The sequence below is a fragment of the Xiphophorus hellerii genome, chromosome 12, assembly GCF_003331165.1.
Source record: "Xiphophorus hellerii strain 12219 chromosome 12, Xiphophorus_hellerii-4.1, whole genome shotgun sequence".
NCBI classification, from domain to species: Eukaryota; Metazoa; Chordata; class Actinopteri; order Cyprinodontiformes; family Poeciliidae; genus Xiphophorus; species Xiphophorus hellerii.
In genome coordinates, this window is record NC_045683.1 from 10745465 (window position 1) to 10765038 (window position 19574).

Genomic DNA, 19574 nt, shown 5'->3' on the forward strand with positions numbered 1-19574 from the left:
TTATTGTGTTGTATGGTAAAAAAAAATGCAAGAAAGAGCTGAATCACGACTGCAGATATGCTTCAGTTGATTATCTACTTTATGTCAAGTTTTCTAACTTATCAGATGTTTACATAAAGAATGATTACTATTTGTTTAAAAAATGAGAGAAAGTCTATATGAAATATTTATCCACACTAGATCAATTCTGTCTGGAGCAATAAACCAAAACTCCAGCAAACTATTACGAGAAACATTTGGAAGAAAACCCTAAATGTTTAACCCAAGTTATACGGCTCAAAGGTAATGATACCAAATCCTGAGGAAATAATTTCAGATTTTAAAGACATTGATAAATAAATAAATCTCTGAGATATTTTCTCTATTCTCACTATTGTGGTTTGGTATAGGTTTGGTAATGCTAACTGACCTAAAACGAGAAATTTGGCTAATTTAACTTCAAATGTGAATGTGTTATTCGGTGTATGTAAACTTCTGGTTTTATCTTTAAATAGAATTCTATCATAATCCATATTATGGATTATTCTGACGACGTACCGGCTAAATAATCTCAAACTATAGCTACAAACTGTTTTGGTAATTGCACGAATTAAAATGAAAATGTACAGGCGCGGAGGAAAATCCGTTTGCGCTTAAACCGCTGATGGAAACTCTGCTCACACAATTTGTCCGTCGTGCATTCCGTAGACCCACTACTCTCACGTGATCCATCTTGTGACAACCGGAAGCAGGAACAATAACAGCGTTAGGATGCTTCTACAGCTGTGATAGTTTTTATTGGATAAATTAACGCAAACATGACTTCCATCATAAAGGAAACGCAAAGGTGGGCTCGGTTCTGTTTTCTTTAAACGCAGATAAATTTTAGTGGCACAAAATCAGCATGTTGCATCCTAACAGGCCTTTGTTTATGCCGTAATGTTAACTCTTTTTTTTTTCTTCTTTTTTTTAAATCCATGAATATATATCGTCAAGTAAATATTTGAGTTACTTATTTGTGTTTCAATGAGCATACATTGTGTATCGACTTGATGCATCTGTTCTGAAGCCAACCTGAACTGATTTTTTTTGTTTTGTTAAAAAGCTTTCAAATTTATAAACCCCAAAAAGTTCAGTTTTAAATCTTATATTCTCATATGTGTTTGAAGAATTTGACAAATCAGTTGTTGCTTTACCAAAACACCCACCGCACAAATGTAACACAAATGGGCCTTTTGGTTAATTCATAAAGTAATTGTGATGGATGAAGAGTGTAAGTTTCTCAGAATTAGCCCAAGTTTGCTTACGAATCAATAAATTGCATGAAAGCAAAACGTATTGCTGGAAGTGTATTTATTTCTAGAGCCCCACTGATGTGTGTTTCTAGGCAGTGTTAATATCTAAAAATTATGGCAGCCAATGGAGGATATCACACTCTCATTATTTTGTATTTTATTCACAGCATTTCTTTTCAGATTTTCTTTTGTATGACTACTTACATGAGCTTGAAAAATCTAAATAGAGTTTATTTAACTTAAAGCAACAACTCTTTCTGCTTCTGTGCTTTCAAATAAGTTGTGTTGGATGACATTTATGGCCTCCATTATGTTTAGAGTTCTGCTCAGATCCCCGCAAAACTCTGAAGAATCCTATTGCAAAGGGTTGTTTGAAGTGCAATAATAGTTGGCTAATATATTCCAATTGTTATACAGCTTTATTTCACATGCTAAGTTAATATTTGTCTCACATAAGCAGATGTTCTCATACTCAAATAATATGGTTGAAAACACTAAAGGGTCAAAGAGTGATGAGAGCACAGAAAAGAGAAGAAAGGTGAAATCAGTCATATATTGCATTTTGCATCACCATTGCAAGTTTTTCTAATATCCAGCAGCCCTATACACACATATATATACAACCAGAATTAGTTATAATTCATGTGAAGTATGCAGAGTTATGTATAATAAAGTAGATGTGGCTACTATGAGATTCACATAAAAATACTGTCATGTTACTTAGACAAAGATTTAAAAACAAATATATATTAGATAATCTTATTGCTTTAAATGAAAAAAAAATTACTCAACCATCTATTATCATGCCACTTGTGGTTTTAAAATGGGTTTAACTTCATCTTGATGAACCATGACTACCTATGTTCTCGTAGTCCTGTAAAATATTATTTAAAAACAAAGCTGAGTTGGAGTTTTCAGCCAGTTGAGAGGCAATGAATACATCAGGCAGTATTTGGTAAGTGTATTATTCTGTGCTCCATACAAAGAAAGAAACTTCTACTCACTCCTTCACATTTTCTAGAATCTTATTTCAAGGACTTCAAACTGAACATTATGGAGAGAAATCTGGATGGTTTCTCTGATCTTAACATTTTAAAGCCTTCATAGTGGTAACATGCTTAGTCTCAGTCATAAATGTTGTTATCATGGTCAAAATAGGAGGAATACCCCATCAATGCATGATGTTTCTATTGTGTCACAACTTCACCTGGAAAAAATGTTGTTGTATCGTTATTAATTAGTCAATAAAGAACTTGTAGTCTTAATGATCTGATCATCATTAACATCTTAAAATCTTTTCTTTAAACAGCATTAAAGAAGCAGTGAGCTTCATCAACACAGTTGACGTGAACAAGTTCTCCAGGCTTCTGTCTCGCATCATACAAAAGCTTCATGTGAAGGTACAAACACTACATGGTGCCATGTGAACCAATCACAAGAGCACAAAGCTTTAACATCAAAGCTGGTGACTGTACAGTATAGCAGTAGGCAGAGTTTAAACACTGTTTGACTTGAATTATTTTACATGGTTACCAATGTTTTCTTCCATAAAAACAGGAAAAATCAGTTTCAAGTGCTAAAGGAAGACTATATGCTATTTGTTTTATTATACTGTGTAATGCTACAGACTTAATGTATACCTTTTGCAGAAAATTCACTTTTTAAAAATGTTTTTTTAGGATTTTTGTGTGCTTCTCTTTGCTAGAATAGGACTGTCTTATCCCTCTGTGATTTGTTTTATTTTTGTTACATTTTGTCAAATTACTTTTAAACTTTCAGGTTAAGCTCAACTTAATACAACTTTGATCTTTGATTTCTTCAAGTCTCCTTATAAAATTGTTGAACGCTAACATTGAGACGTTGTTGTCAAAGAGAAGAAAGTTTGTCAGATTTGGTCCACCTGTCAAATTAGTAAATATTAATGAGAATTTTTAAAATTGTCACTGCCATTGTTTTCTTTTCTTTACAGGGGGAACGAACGTTCAGTGAAGAAGAAGAGGAAAAGCTGCAGGCTGCTCTGACCTTGGATAAACATGCTCTTGACTTGGTCCTGGAGACGACTGCCTTTATTCTGGAGCAGGTGGGAGGAGGACATCCTGAGAGAATAGATCAGAGTTTAGTTGAGTTTTTATTGAAAGTATAATTTTATTGAAATGGAACTGTTTTTTTTTCTATCTTGTGCTTCTATTTTTGATAAAAGATCTCAAACATAAAGAAAAACATTTTGCAAAGCAGATTTATTGGTCTATTTTTACTTGCTCAGATTTACTTATGTACTTAATGATACCGTCACAAAGACTCATTCTGATCAGCCACATGCATGCAAAACATAAAGGAGTAACATGTTGGAAAATGCACACTTAGAATATAAGACATTTCCAGAAAAAGTGTATTCTTATATTTGGATAATGTTCAGAGCTCGTTTTTTCCAGCAGGGGTCACTGTTGTGTTGCAAATGCATTGCTTTGTTATATTGATTTTATTTATACCCTAGTTATGATTATACGCCACTCAACACTAGTAGACATTTTTAAAGAAGTTTTAAACTGGCCTTCATGCTGAGGTCAGGCTGCTGCTCTTAGCTGCGGTTCTCTAACTGGATTTTTTTTTTGTATATTTCTCTTCTTTTAAATCTTACTCACTAAGTGTGGCGGCAAAATAAAAATGGTCTCCCATCCAACCTTGTGTGTCACACTGCCAGCAGTTTTAGTTTTTTTAAAAATTATTTTTCTGCCTGGAGATATAGACAAGTTTAGACAAACGGCTTCTCTCTTTTAGCAATTTTCTGGCTTTGGACATTAACCTGAAATGTAATTTATTTGAATTGCACCTTCATTTGAATTTTTCCATAATGAAGGGGGTGAATGGTTGATAAAAAAAAGTCATAGATTACTAATTTAAAAGATAAAACTATAAAAATGCTTTCATTGTTTGTACTATAAATACATTTTTCCTAACATGCTTCCTGACTAATTCAATCTGCTCAAAATACAGGTTGTCCTGAAGTATGCGACTACGACAAAAGATATAATTATTTTCTTGACTTTTTTTACACATTTTTACCAATATTGGGACTAAAACGGTACATTTAAAAATATAATTTAACAGTATATCAACTTAATTTGATTTATTTTATTGTATTTTGCTTTGTTTTAATTTAAATTTGTGTATTTAAAGTTATGTAATTCTATTAAATAAATTATTTAACTGTTTTTTAAATGACTTCTTTCTGCTTTCTCATAGGCAGTGTATCACAGCATAAAGCCGGCCTCTCTGCAGCAGCAGCTGGAGGAGATCCATCTAAACTCCGATAAGGCTGAGGTGTTTTCTCAGGCCTGGGCCTCTGCTGGACCGGAGCTGGTGGAAAAACTGAAGCGCAACATCTTTGCTCCTAAGAAGGTAGGCCCAGATACAAGGTGCAAGATTATTTTTTTCAGGTATTTTTGTAGACAGGCTGACAAATGTTTCTCACCAGCCTCTAACAGTGCAAAAACATAGAAAAGTGCAAAGAAAATGACATGAGTGCAAATTTATCACATCTAAAACTTGTTGTCAGCTTTAAAAACAACACAGGAGTCTCAGTAGTGCAGACGTCCTGCTACTGGCTGAATTCTTTGCCACTGTTTGTTTCAAATCTTGCACCAGTTGTAACATTGAAACTTTAGGCTTCTTTCTCTCTGCTCCTTCATCAAAGAGTGACACTTCAAATGGCCTTTCCCTTCAAGGGACAAGATCTAACACCGAGGAAATAAACAGCATGTAGACATTAGGCTGGAGTTGGTGTTGCTGTCACGCTTTCAGATGTCTCACCTGCCTCTGTCTCATAAGTCATCTCTCCCTCCTCTGTGAATTAGTAAGTCGCAGACGGTGACAGCGACCAATTCTCTGGAGGCCATCTGCTGCTGCTGTGACTTTGAGCAATAATTTACATATGTATCAACCACACAGGACAGCTGACAAGTGTATGTTTCCTCTCATGCACTTTTTAAAAAAAAATCTAAAGTAGGTTCTGGTCTTAAACAATTTGAAGAACTTGAAGATAATAAATATTATCACCAGCATTTTGTATTGATCAATGATGCTTTGTGATTTTCTACAAATTGGCCATCAGGTTGACGATTAAACAATAAGGTGTGAAAATTGTTTATTTTAATCCTCTAAATTTCCTTTTAAAGAGGAAGTTGTGTCACCTTGCCTCTGAAGACATCTTGGTCATAAACTAAAACATTTCCCTTTCAACTAAAGGGCATTTTAGGTTATTTTTTCTCCCCATTATTAGAATATTTTATGAGAAAAAGTGAAAATTATAGTTAGATTAATGAGTGGATTTGGGAGGTTGAGCTCATAATTTAAATGCAGTTGTGTCACAGTCCATAAATCAAAGCATAACAAAAATACACATAACCATGAGCAATCGCTTAAATATGGAAATCTTGCTTTAGAACCTTAGCTAGTATGAATAAATGCAACCATACATGTCCAGGTTTGTCACCTGTTTTTCTTATACAGTGCAAATTAATACTGAAAGTTATCTCAGAGTCTTTAGCTGAGAAAGTAAACTAAATCAGGTTTTAGTGCTTTTTCATTTTACTGCTAAACTCCTGGAAGAGCCAGACTTAATAAATAAAAGTCATCGAGGTATCTGATGTGAGAACAGGATTGGAAATTTTATTATCAGTCAGAAAAATTCCATTTGAAATGTGTTTTGTCAAATATAGCTCCATGCAGTAAGGCAGAGCTGGATAAATTGTCCAAATCAACTTATGTGTTTATCTCCATTTTAATTTTGCATGTCTCCAAGTGGATTTATATCCATACCCTGAAATAAAAATGGCTACCATAATGACATCGTGATGCGCCAGTTGTGAATAATGTGGCTGCTCTAGCTCACAGCTGTCCTCTGATCCTGTGGAAGGAGCCCAACTCAATAAGTCACTCACAGTTTATTATTATGGCCTCCGTCTGAATCGTAAAACACTTAGATGTCCTGCCTTGACTCGGTGCTGCTAATCTATCATGCTGCATCAGCTGACTGATGAACCACCTCTGTGTAAATCAACCAAACCAGAGCAGAGAGAGGCTAGGAATGGTATGAGAAAGTTTTTTTTTATTCCTACCTTTAACAGACTAGCTGAAAAGAAAAAATGATCCATTGCCAAAGTTTTAACCTGAAGTTGGTGGAAAATGTTTATCATTAACGATATAGCCATGTGTAATAACTGCTGCTGACAATCATAGCCATGAATAGGTATAGGGCAGTTATCAAGATGAGGGTACAAATGTTTTAAAAAACTTTCATCTTCTCATTTTAAAGACTTTACTACGGTTTAAAGTCTTTATAACAAAATGCTGGCTTGTTTGGAGCTTTTTCTGTCTCTATGCTGCATATAGTGTCTTTGTTATAATGCCAGGTATCTTGTAATGCAAGAAACGTCTAAATTATTGCAAAACCTTTTGCTACATTTGTGATATTTATGCTGAACAATTCAACTTAGAAATAAATTAAATAAATGTAACAAAGTTAAAAAGTTTAAAAGCTCTCATGTGCACAACCTGAAGGTAGAAGTCTTAACAGTTTTGTATCCAGCATATGTGCGTTCTGCAGAGATGATAGTTGTCCTTTCCCTGACCCCAGACCTGTTGAAGTTCTGGATGTAGGGAAGGTCACCCCTGATGATCCTTTCTGCCGACCTCTGTTGTTTGTTGCGGTCTGGACCTGTCCTGTTTTATGAATGAGACAGACAGCACAGTGATGGACGACCACAGAGCAGAATGAATACTGACCATCAAACAGGATTTATGTCACGTTATACGTAGAAAAAGGAATTACAGGAAAGATTTTATCTATTCACATTTAATTGTCTAGAGCATTTATTAAACTGAAGTGTGAGAGATATACTGTATGTTCAAATTATAAACTGGCATAATTTATATTTTTAAGCTGGACTATGTCAGCTGGCAGCTGAACCTGCAGATGGCCCAGTCCAGCCAGGCTCGTATGAAGTGTCCCAGTGCCGTCCTGCAGCTGGGGGTCCGAAATGAAGATTCTGAGGTATGATCTCCTAAAAACGTGACCCACATGACCTCTCTTTTGTTTCTGTGCTTTGGTTATACTTGCATATATCTACTGTAAACCAAAACAACCATAACTGTCAGTGTGAAGTGCTTATCAGACTGGTGTCTTTTGTGAATGCCAAACAAAAATCATTTCCAGTCTGTCTGTTCTCTCTGCTAATTGATGGTAATCCCAGAGCTGCCTGTCTTGACTTAAAGAGAGTCTGACATCTGGCTCCAGAGTAACTGTGGTGTAAAGAGCAGAGATCAGGGAGCTTGTTATCTGAAACCTTCAGGGTGTTTTCGTTCTCTTGAGAGATTCACTTTGTAGCTAAAAATGGACAGTACGTAATATTTACTGTGCATGTCTGTCTTATGAACTTCTTTACAAATATTTTGTTCTTTCTCATTTGTTTTTAATACTCTTAATGTCTTTAATTCATATATCTAAGCAATACTTTGGGCTGTCATTTTAGAAAACATGCAAAGATGATGTCATGCAAAGACATTTTTTAAAATCTTGTTTCTGTTTATTTTTTCTCATTGTGTTTTTAATTGGTAAGAGATTTTGTTTCTCCTTCACATTTATCTGTTGTTCTTCTGGGAGGTAAAAAAAAAAGGGAACTCGATTATTGTTGGCACTTTTAATTGGAATCTTTTGTTTACACTTGATGCTTTGATTCTCTTATAACGTCAAACACTTATCATGGCGCTGTTAATACTCTAATAAACAGCTGAATTGTGTTCTGAAGTCTGTGGAGGACCATTGTTTGATGTCATGGATGCTGAAACCCTTAGTTAGCTTTAGCCTCGACTGGGTTGGTGTTTATCTTCTTAGCCTGGATGCTGTTGTTCCAGTTGAATAGTTAAGTGTTTTCCCTGCTCGCTTCTTTGGATTCTTTGCCCCAAGACGATGCTGGCTTAGCCTAAACTTGTAATAAGGCATGACATATTCAAATTTTTACCATGTTTAATTAGAGCCTGAAGGTGAAAAATGGGATGAAAATACTGTTTATGTTTATCTCTATGAAAGAAAGAGTTTTTAAATAGACATTTTGAACTAGATTCTTCTGTTTTTCTCTAGGCTTTCAAAGGAAACATTAATTTATTTAAATCCATTTACTTTTTTTATTCTTGGTGGAGAAATCTGGGTGGGCTAAAACCAAGCCCTGCCAAAAGTTAAAGGAGAAAACTTCAGAGATGTGCTTCTGTTACGTGCCTGCAGGGGGCACTGTTGTTTCACAGGTTTAAAAACATCCTCCTCAGAAGCAATGACACATCTGAGACGGATAGGACTCTTCTGACTGAGATGATGCAAATGAACTTTTTTTTTTCTTTTGCACTTTTTAAAAATCTGACTTCTTGGTGTTTTCTGAGTCAAACATCTTTTTAACTCCTGTTAAAAATTTCTCTTCGCAACTTCTGGTTGGGGAAGGCGTTTGCAACAACTGAGAGGTTTAGCTCCAAGTGTGATTACCACACAGGTTAAACACCCTGGCTGCTGCTAATTGTCTAAAAGAGAGGGGGAGCTGCTAATTGGAGAATATAGAAAATTAAAAGGTGATGAGTAAAGATGTGACGAGACATGCAAGTGAAAGAGGATGTGAAAACAACTTGGAAAAAGGAAAGAGGTTATGAAATCGTAAAGATGAAGAGAAGGAAGGAGCGAAAGGCAAGACTGGTACTCTAAATTTTATTGATTGCTGTGGAAGCTAAGTGGAGAGTTAGACACTCCTGCATCTAACCAGCCTCCTACTTTATTAGAACTCTCCCTGAAGAGCAGAGGAGGAGGAGAACTGCCAGAGCATCTCATATCTCTTTCCTCCAATCAATTTGTGCTATTCAACGCATCACGAGTGGCGTGCATAAGGTGTTAGAAAGAATACAGAAACTAAAAGGACCTTAGAGTTCAGGATAATCCCCTCTGCCTTTAAAATACAGTGCTTTGCAAAACATTTTCCTCTGTTTTTTCATTAAATCATTAAGGTTTCACAACCAGGCCTTAATGTTTTAAGAATGAGGTAGTTTAAATATTCTCATAAAGAGTGATGGAAATATTAATCCATACAGGTGGGATGTAAAACCTGACTTTTTTTCTCCAGTGTCCTTGATAAACAGTCTGATGTGAGCAGTGGAGGTATAGGATCCAGGGGAGGGTGAAAAGAAGGGTAAAATAACAAAGGAAGATGATGAATTGATAACACGAAGATCACAGTGGGGGAAAAAGATGAATTTGAAGCAAGCGAGAATTTGTTAAAATCTATCCTCCAGTTCCCCTTCGGGTACATGAAGCGCTTATGGTAATACCAGATGTCTACATGGAAAGCCTCAGGGAGTTAGATTTTTTAGCTGTTAATGAAATGCAGTTTCTTTTTCATCAGTGTGCAACAACAAACATGATTTTGTTTTATCTGTGTTACAGCAGAGTGTTGTTGGATTTCAATCCCGACTACAGAAACCTTGATTTTATTGTTTTTCATCACAAACACATGGTTACTGAAGTTTCTGATTCTGAGATCTGTTGTCAGTTTAGATGTGTTTTTACGTGGCGGATGCTGTGCTTCAAAACACACTGCTGCAACCGCTGGTGGTTTATGAAATTTAGGAGAGTCGGCTGCTCGAACTCAGAGCCCGAGGTCTCAAGTACCTTGTCTTGTTGGATTGGAAGGCGGATAGACGGACTGGGGCCTCGTCTGAAGAAATGCAAATGCAAAAAGTTAAATATCTTGATCTACTAGGTAATCTGCATCTCAACTCTTGGCTGTGGTCATAAAATCTGGATCATCCTCAAAAGTACAAGATAACTAAGGTGAGAGGAGCTCAGAGTAAAGTTGCACCTCCATTGAAAGGAGTTGGCTAAGGTGGTTGGGACATCTGATCAGGATGCTGCTTGTGTGCTTTGTTTAGAGGTTTGTTTAGAGGTTTTCCAAGCATCTCTCATTGTGAGAAGACCTGAAGGTAGAAATGCTTTCTGACTTGGGCGTGTCTGAGAATCCCCCAGCCACCAAAACTAACTGGAGATGTCTGGGTTTCCCTCATACATGTTTTATTTCTGTGACTTGACTTTGGATCAGTGAAAGAAGATTAATGGAATCTTAGTTGTTTCTTTCTGTAAAATTTCCACCAAATATAAGTGCAACAAACAACTTAACAAAATAGCTTGAAAGATCAGCAGTTCCAGCAACACAAGCATCTTTGGAACCAGAACAGAAATACTGTACAATCAGTCTACTTGTATTAATGGGCAAATTCCATGTGGTGATATTCATACGTCTCCAGGTAAAAACAAACAAATTATGTTATGTAAAAATACATATTTATTATTTTTATTCTATAAAACGTAATCTTTTTTTTTGAGTGGGTAAGTTGTTATTCTCCAAACCTCGTCTCTTTTGTGGTATCCCACAGGGGCGTGGTTTTGATCCTCTTTTTCTTTCTTCTCTCTCTCCACCTGCTTTCTTTAGCATCTGATTTTAATTCAATGCGAGCAACACATATTCGCTTACTTTTGAAGCATGAGGTCAAGACCTTTTTTAAAATATTTGGTAGATGTGAAAAAAATAATCTCACCAAATCTTGTGAAATTAAAAGAAAACAAAACAAAAGCCATATTTTTATAAAATACCCATCTTCTATGACCTCGACCTAGAGTTTGGAATAAACCGTCTCTTCACATCAGGACTTCCTTATCCTCAGATTTGGCACTTTTGAAACTCACTTTTATAAACTGCTACTGTTCCATTCATCCTTTTTCTGAACCGGTATAATCCATAAAGCTGCAATATGCAACTTTTATAAACAATATATTTTTAAAATTTGCTAAAACTGTCACTATTTTGTGATAATATGACATAGGTCAAATATTTTTGAGAAAAAATTGAGAAAAAAATGTGGTCCTGCTGCCATCTGCAGAAATATACAGTTCGGCCAGAAGCACCCAATCAGAGCCAGGAGGTGGGTCTTAGCACTTTCAATCAGGCTTGTGTACATGGTTCTCACACATCCACCTTGCTCTCTGCTATGCTACAGCAAATCCACCACAGCAGAGCCTGATACATGCTCAGGCTAGTTAGCATGGCAACCTATGATGGTGGAAAAACTTTTTTTTTTAATAGTACTTTGAGTAGCATGTACATGAGCCTGATTGACAGCACTAAGACCCTCCTCCTAGCTGTGATTGGTTGTTTCTGACCAGGAGTAGTGCATTTCTGCAGATTGCAGTAGGACCACAGGGGAGAAAGCAAAGGAGTTTGATTTCTTTCTCAGATTTTCTGTCTTATGTTATATTTTCACACCATAGTGACACTTTTAGTTGGTAAGTGGCTGTGCCAGTGGTTTTTTATTTTTAAATAAGTTTGATTTGACTGAAATTAAACTGTAAGTATTAATTCACTTAAGTTTTTCCTCATTGTCTCTTGAACATTTGACTTCTTGGTATTGTTGTGTATTGAACTCTGCTTAGACAGATTCTGGGACTGTTGGTCGATTTCATGGTGGAAATGATAAACGTCCTTTTGGGATTCTATGTCTTTTAAATGTGGCCTTGCAGATCAAAATACATTGAAAACAGGCAAATGCTAGCGAAGAAGGTGCAGGATACTGAAGATTAATCTGTTCTATATATTGTCATTATAAAGATCTGGATATTAATTAGGTTGGAAACGACATGAGTCTCTCTAATGCAGTTGCTCTACTGGAATATAATTTCCAGTAGAGGTTCTTTAAGTGAGGTTCTTATTAAACAGATCTTAGCAATTGCATTGTGCCATTTTTAATGCCTTTAGAACAATAGTTTTATGACAAATATAATTGTATGTAGCAACAGAGATTTAGCATTTTTTCATAATGTGGAGACAAAGATGTAATATGAGCACAGGCTGAGGCTAACAGGTCACTCACAAATCCATATATCTCATAGCCTCTTGAGGACAATTATTCTTTTTATTCCCCAGAGGGTTGAAGACATAAATCTAGAAAGTGTTTTGCATCAGCTTTTGCTTTGGTGAGTTTAAAAGTTTAAAATCAGTCACTGGCTTTGTAACCTTTTCTCCTTTATCTTTTGGTTTTAAAGTGTACTTCTTATCAACCCCTCCCCCCGCGGTGGTGACATTTATACAACAGACTGTTCACCTACAAAGTAACCATGGCAGATTTCAATATTTATTTATTTTGAAACATGCAAGGCCACAAAGGCACATTGAACTAATGAGCTAATATAGTTTCTACATGCTGGCAGAGACCTCAAGGGATTTCTTTAGTTAATAACTTCAGACAGACTTGATGGCGGTTGATAACACAGAACTCCCTCGTTCAAAACTCAATTTGAAGACAAATCCTGGGTTTCTTTCCCTACTGATTTTCTTCATTAATCTGGTGGCACATTTAATCAATACTTGTTTTTATTTTTTTTATTTTGTTTGGATGGAGTAAACACTCGGTTCACATAGCACTCTCCAAACCGAATGGCAACCTAGGCAAAAGCATGTAAAAATCCTTGAATTAAGGTTTGTTTTGCAGTAGCATAACAGAAAAACAAAGCAAACATTTAATTTGGATATATGTGCTCATCCAGATAGGAAAGACAAAATAACCAGCCATACAAGTCAGGCAAATATGTGTAGCTTTTTATCAGTACAACTACTAGAAAACAGGCAACTTGTTAATATTGTCAGCTGAACTGTAATGAAATAGTTGAGAAAACAGGAACTGGAAAAAACAAGTCTGTTCTACCATCACAAACATAAAGCTGTGTGGTTTAATAAATAATAGATAGCAAACACCATCATCTCTGGCACTTCAAGCCGGAGATGTTTCCAACTGTAAATACTGTTTATATATTCGACAATGTTCCTGTAACCAAAAATAAAACCGTAAAGCAGTTTCACAGAAATATAAATGTATACCATAAACTAAATGTTTTTATTTAGAACAACGAAAAGCCACAAACATATTACTGATGCAAATAAATACCTAAATAGAAGGGTCCTTAAGTGGTCTTTTTAATCCAGAACTTTAGGCCAAATGAACTTGAAAAATTGTTCAGAAAATTAGCCTCCTGAAATCCCCATTGTCCCTACAACTAAATACAGAAAACTTGGTGATAAGGGTGCTTAAGGAATGACCCAGGACTTAGGATTATCTAGAGATTGTTCAAAGAGGAATGGCCAAAACTCTATTTCTCTGCATGTTCCAACCTTGTGAAATGTTAGTGGCTATTGTGTGCTGTAAAATTGACAAAATTCCTTCAAGCGTATAATGCCCACTATCTTAAGATCCTGGGTGTTGAGGGATAAACTCTGAAAAAAACCTTGACATGAAGGAAAAATACAACTTTCACTACAACCAAGAATCCATCAGGGAAAAATCCTGTAGATGTTGTCTGTACTCAGAATAAATGTTTAGGATAATATGATCCTGCAGAATGTCTGAAAACTTCCAGGTGTTGTGAAACAGATAGGACTTACACTAAGCCACATCATCTCCACTCCAGGATGATGAGCTCGAGTAGAAAACAGATGACACAAATCCACAGGGCTCAAAACCCAAGAACACCATCTCCTACGTGTAGGAATGAGGAAGGAGCAGACATGCTGAAACACACATCAGGATCTTTTGTCAGGCTCTGCTGCACAAGCATAAAATAGAGGGTCAAATAACAATAGTAATTTACAAATCTGTCTTCATTTTAGACTTACTTCTGCTCCACCTGATACCCATGATAAAATGTTTTGCTGCCTATTGGACAACAAGTAGACATTTAGGTCCATATTGATGTCAAATATTTTCTCTATGAACGTATTTTTTAAATTTATATAATGCATAATTGATTGATAATTATAGGTATTTTGAGTTTTCAGTAGCTATAAACCATAGCCTTTAAAATCAACAGGAAAAAAATCAAAATATATCTCTGTGTTATGAATCTATGAATTCCACTTTTTGAGCTGAATTGCTTAAATAAAGACTTTTTGGATACTCTTCTAATTCCTTGAGATTTATCTGAAACTTATTTCATGCAATTCTTTGATAAATGTCTTTATAGAACCTGGGAGGGTGGAAAAAATAGTTTCTCTGTTCCCTCTCTGCCCTGTTGCGATACTGCAATAGTTCAGTAAGCTTTCAGAAAGATTTTGACTTTAAGGACAGCACCTGCAGCACTCTTTTCTGATTTCTCAATAGCTGAGTACCTGTTAGCATCACAGAAGCTGAGAGGTAAATTGTTCTCATTCAAACATAAGTGCATCTATGTTTTCAGGAGGACCATTTTTCTGTCAGATCTGTTAAGAGTTGCATCAATGTAGTGTTGCGTTATTCCACCTTAGTTCAAGCACTCATGGACTTGGTTTATTTAGTCATCCTAACATAGAAAACAAATGGTGCCCCTGGATTGGCAGATGCTAGCCAACTGGCATTGTGCTTAGGTATTTCAGCTTCCCAAGATGCGGTTTCTTCTGAATATTTTAGAATTAATCTACAAAAGAATCTGCGAATAGGCTGTTTTCTCTGCAAATAATTAGGAGTCACGTTTCAAAATCTGTGATAGGTGAATCTATAAATACTGAACCGTGAATAGATGGAGGTTCACTGCTTATGAACAAAACTTTCTTAATTATCTCACTTAGCAAAGAGAAATAATTTTGGCTATCCTATCTTACCTTGAACAATAATAGTTTCATTGAATATATTGTGAACAAAAATTGCTCATGTCCATTTTTAGGCAGTGTATCTAAACGTCCAGTTTCAACGGAATGAGATCATTTCGAGTTTTCTTCTTCTTCTCCACTCCAAATTATAACACAGACTAAGTTGTGGAAACCTACTTGTTGTTTTTTTAGTTATCAAAGAATCAAGCATGAAAGACTGCTTTTTTTTTCTTCTGATACTATTTTTCCCTTATTGTTGCTTACACCATGAGTGCTGTAATCATGGAAGAACGGAAGCCCTTTGTTCAAAAGCAAACAACAAGCCAAAGTCTCACACTTGACGCACAGTTTGAGCCCCCCGAGTGAAGCCTGTGACTTTACTTATTAACGCTGCATGACGAGGAGTGCAATTAAGCCTTGCCTCTTTTAACTTTGAACGAGGAGGTGCTGTGATCAGAGCCTTCCCAAACATCCCTCCTTGCCTCACGTGTCTCTGTCAAACCAGCACAACTTTGATCGCAACTCTAAGCTGTTCACTCTCCTGACGAGTTACGTAAAGCACCGTTCCTGCCTCCTACACGCTGCCGGCGCACGCACCGCGTCAAACGAACGCGCCCGGATCCAACCCTCTTTCCCTTTGCCGTCTCGGGGATTACATGACCCAATCGATATATTGGAGAGGCTCAGATGTAAATAGCGCTGAGTTCAGATCGGTCTCTCCGAGCCACCCACCAGCCTGGAAGCACAAAAGCAGCTTTGTGTCGGCCTCTACTTGTCTTGCTCTACATGTCCCAGGATGCTTTGTTGCTTTGTCTGCACATCTTTTTAAGGAGTCTCTCTCCATCTCTCTCCGTCTCTTTATCCAGCTCTCCCTCGGCCTTCTACTTTCCCACTGGTGATTTGTTTTGTTTTGTTTTTTTTTTTTCCTGTGGGATTTGGGATCCCATTCATGGAGCATACATTGTTCAGTTCTTATCCATTCCAGCGGATGGGCCCTGGCAGGCAGAATGGGTGACTGTGGGCGCCCTCCTCTCTCTCTCCACCACCCCACTCTGTGCTCCTTGCCATACCATGATGTCATGGCTCTTATCCCCTCCAGGGGTACCCATTGATTTTTCTCTCGCCATTACACACTCCCTATATCTCCCCTTTCCACCTCTTCTACACCCCCCCACCAACCCTCAATCCTGCACTCCTTTTTATCCTCAGCCAGTCACTTTCTCAAATTCTTTAGCCTCTCAATAGGCGCCTGGGGGATTTGGGGATGTTTGGATGTTGTTTAGCACACCCACGCTACATGCTTGACACCCAGATAGGCAGTTGCCATCAACGTTGCCAACTGCAACTCGCTGTTCAATCTTATCTGTTTAACGTACCCCCCACTTTTTTAGTTTTATATTTCCCACTCTTGTAATCGGCTTGTCTGTTTTTCTGATTCACACTATTTGTGAAGTAATCATTAATCTCTCTCCCTCCGCCTGGGCCTGTTCATACTGAGGTTGCCATTTTGTCAGAATTTTACAGTAAAAGGAAAATAATTTCAGTCGTTTTTTGCGTTGCCATTTATTTTAGAGAGGCTGCTCTGCCTCTTGGCTGAACTGCGTCGGGATGAGAAATCTATTTCAGTTTAAACAAGAGGCGCTGATTACACAAGTGCAGAGCCAAATCACATCCATTCATAGTAGCGAAAGTTTTCTGACAGCCATGAACGGGGTGAAAAGGCTGTTTTTTCCCCCCTTTTCTTTTCAAATGCCCAATTTGGTAATAATCTAGACATATTATCACGTCATGAAGCAGGGTGTTGTATTAGTCTCGCAGTTTCTCTTTTCTTTGGTCGCTTCCAAGTTATCTTTGTTCACCTTCATTCTACTATGAAGAGACATAAAAGAAATATGAGCATGTAAGCTACAGACCTCTTTGCTGCCTGAAATAATGACCTTAATGGGTAGGTTGGAGCTTGGTAGTGTTGTCATCCGACATTCAATGTTACAGCAGAGAGAGCTTCCTGTGCCTGTATCAACAAATTGTCACCAGTGTCAATCTGGACGACAAGTCTGTAGTAATTCCAGTAACTGTAGTGTTGAAAGGAAAAACGTTGCTTTTTAAAATAGTCTCAAGGTTCATAGCTGAGTGTTTACCTGAAGTGTAAGGGCAGAGGGCACATGGAAAATACAGGCAATATGAAGTCTACACCAAATAAAATAGCTACATAAAAAAAATCAGAACATTTTCACCTTCAATTTGACCCTGTACTCTATACAACTCAACAAGCTACATTTGTTTTCAAGGGAAAAACATCTAAAACTATGTGGTTGTAGAAATGTGCAGTGAAAAGGGAGGCGATGAAAAAAATATGTTTAGTAAAGAAACTGTAAAGTCCAAAATCCAAAAACCAAGAACAATTAGCAGGAAACTGAGATAACTCCAAAATCTAGAAGCATAAACGACGACAGTAGACAGTGGAGCCGATAATGGACAACAGGATGAACCAAGCAGTGACTGAAAGAACCAGAGGGGAATATCTTCTGAGGAGAGACGATGAGTGGAACAAGAGACAGATGGAGACTAATTAACCAGAAGGGGAGTAGCGGAAAGAGGAAACTAGAAAACAGAAACATGGAGGAATCTAATTGAATGAAAGGAAGAACAGAAAGTAAACACACAATGATCAGAAACTGGAGAACATTACACAAACAGAATGTTACCCAACATGAGAGACTCAAAACACAGATACAGGAAAGATAGGAAGTAAAGAAAAAATCCAGGAGAAAGGCTAAAAACCTTCCTCATAAATCACACATTGCTTCTTTCTTTCATGATGTAACATATGCATGTTTTGTATTAAGCAAAGAGACAAACTCATCTAAAGTCTAAATACAAAATGACAAACTAATAGAAAAAATAGCTCAATAAATAGTTTAGTATGTAGGCTTCAAAGTCCCTTGTGTTTCAGGATGAGCTGAATTAGCAAATAAAAAAACATCATTGTCTATTTAAGCTGTGTTATAAACTTTTCCTCAGTCCTAATCTTTTCGTCTCTCACAAACGTACATTTTCAGCCCCCTTGCTGTCCCTCCTTGTGGATGGGAGAGACAGAGTCTACATACCAAAAGGGGAAAAGGGGGCTGCCTCGGTAATCGTCCAGCTCTGTCACAGAAAGGGAAAAATCTCCCTGTCCAGTTGAGACTACTCCCCATTTCTGTAACAGCCTTGACAAACCTTCTGCCCTCTGCAGTACATTAAAAAGGCCTACTGTTCCAAAATGTTGACCTTGGCTGAGGAGGTTAAGTGAGTCCTGCTCCTTCTTTCCTTCTTTTGGCACACCGAGGATAGTTAGTTTACCTCCTAAGATTACTGCTGCATTTTTATATTTAATCCACACCCCACACACTTAGAAGATTAAAATTTGACACCTCTTTTTTTTAAACTTTCTGTTTCTGTCCCAGTGCCATGTTGTAAGCAGATTCAGAGGTGACTGCAAAGTTTGAAAGAAGAAACTTACATTTTGACTTGAAAAACACTGACTAGTGCCAGAAACAAAAGTAGGAATATCTAAACTTAGACTTTCACTACCCAAACATTTCAAAGATCCTTTGATGGAACAACTTCTTTTTCCCTGCCCTGTTGGATACATTACAGTTTGGCAACAGAGACTGGTAAATGACATGGCAGTCTCTGTTTCTCCATAACAGGGAACAATTGGCTGCCACCAACATAATCGTCTTGTCATGGCTCACTAACAGCTCGAGTTTCTTAGCTTGTTTGTGTTGGCACTTCAGTTGAGGGTGTCTTAGTTTTCCTTGGCCTTCTGCATCAATCTCTCAGATCTGAAGGCTCCTAAAGGCGAGTCTTTCCTGGTTACAGTGACATGCTGAGATTGAATTTACTGGATGGGTAAACATAATTTATATCTTGGGTATATCTTGGGTTATGTGATAAAACAGTCCCAGTATTTTATTTTTTTTTATCCTTTTGACTTTAAAATTTTTTATTTCTTGAAATCACAAATATAGAACCCGAGGATGAGTAACTGTGAGACTGATTTGTTGTATATTTATTTTGGAAGCGAATAAAGCTCAAGCATTTGTGTGTTGTCCATTTGTTTTTTCAGTGTTTTTCAATAAAACACTTTGCACAAAATAGTCTAGAGCGTCATGGTGTATGACTGCTTAACAGAAATTATCTGCTGCAATTTGTGATGATTTGTTCTATCTTAGTGCGTGTTTCAGTTTTGCTACTTTAATTATTTCTGCTAATGCATTATTATTTGAATTATTTATGTAAATACTTATCTATTATTGAGATTTTTTAAACATTGCATAAAAAACCCCTTAAGTTTACGTGTGGATTCTTGCACCCAAGAAGCTCTGCTTTCTTCATTTGTGTTACTCTGTGTGGAATATAATTAACCCCTGAATTATTCATACACCTGTTATCAGTTCAAATAGTTTTCAGTTATGAAAACTATTTTAGTTGGTTCTGATGTGCAAATCAGTCTGAGATTTGTACTGGACCAGGAGGGAGTTGTGAGACTTTTCATTCAGGCCACAACAGTTGAAATGGTCATAGGTTAAGTGCAATCATTTCATTTAATTGCTTTTTT

General features: G+C 36.9%; 1 protein-coding gene across 2 annotated transcripts in view; it reads left to right on the plus strand.

Moving 5' to 3' along the window:
• Positions 1–698: 698 nt before the first annotated feature.
• The window catches only part of commd10 (COMM domain containing 10), a 69699-nt gene continuing 50823 nt past the window's right edge, over positions 699–19574 (plus strand). For both annotated transcript variants that reach the window (XM_032579691.1, XM_032579692.1), the window contains exons 1-5: positions 699–826; positions 2584–2674; positions 3244–3354; positions 4518–4673; positions 7216–7326. In XM_032579691.1, the coding sequence (XP_032435582.1) occupies positions 798–826; positions 2584–2674; positions 3244–3354; positions 4518–4673; positions 7216–7326 (498 nt within the window). In that variant the 5' untranslated portion in view covers positions 699–797. The remainder of the gene's footprint in view (positions 827–2583; positions 2675–3243; positions 3355–4517; positions 4674–7215; positions 7327–19574) is intronic.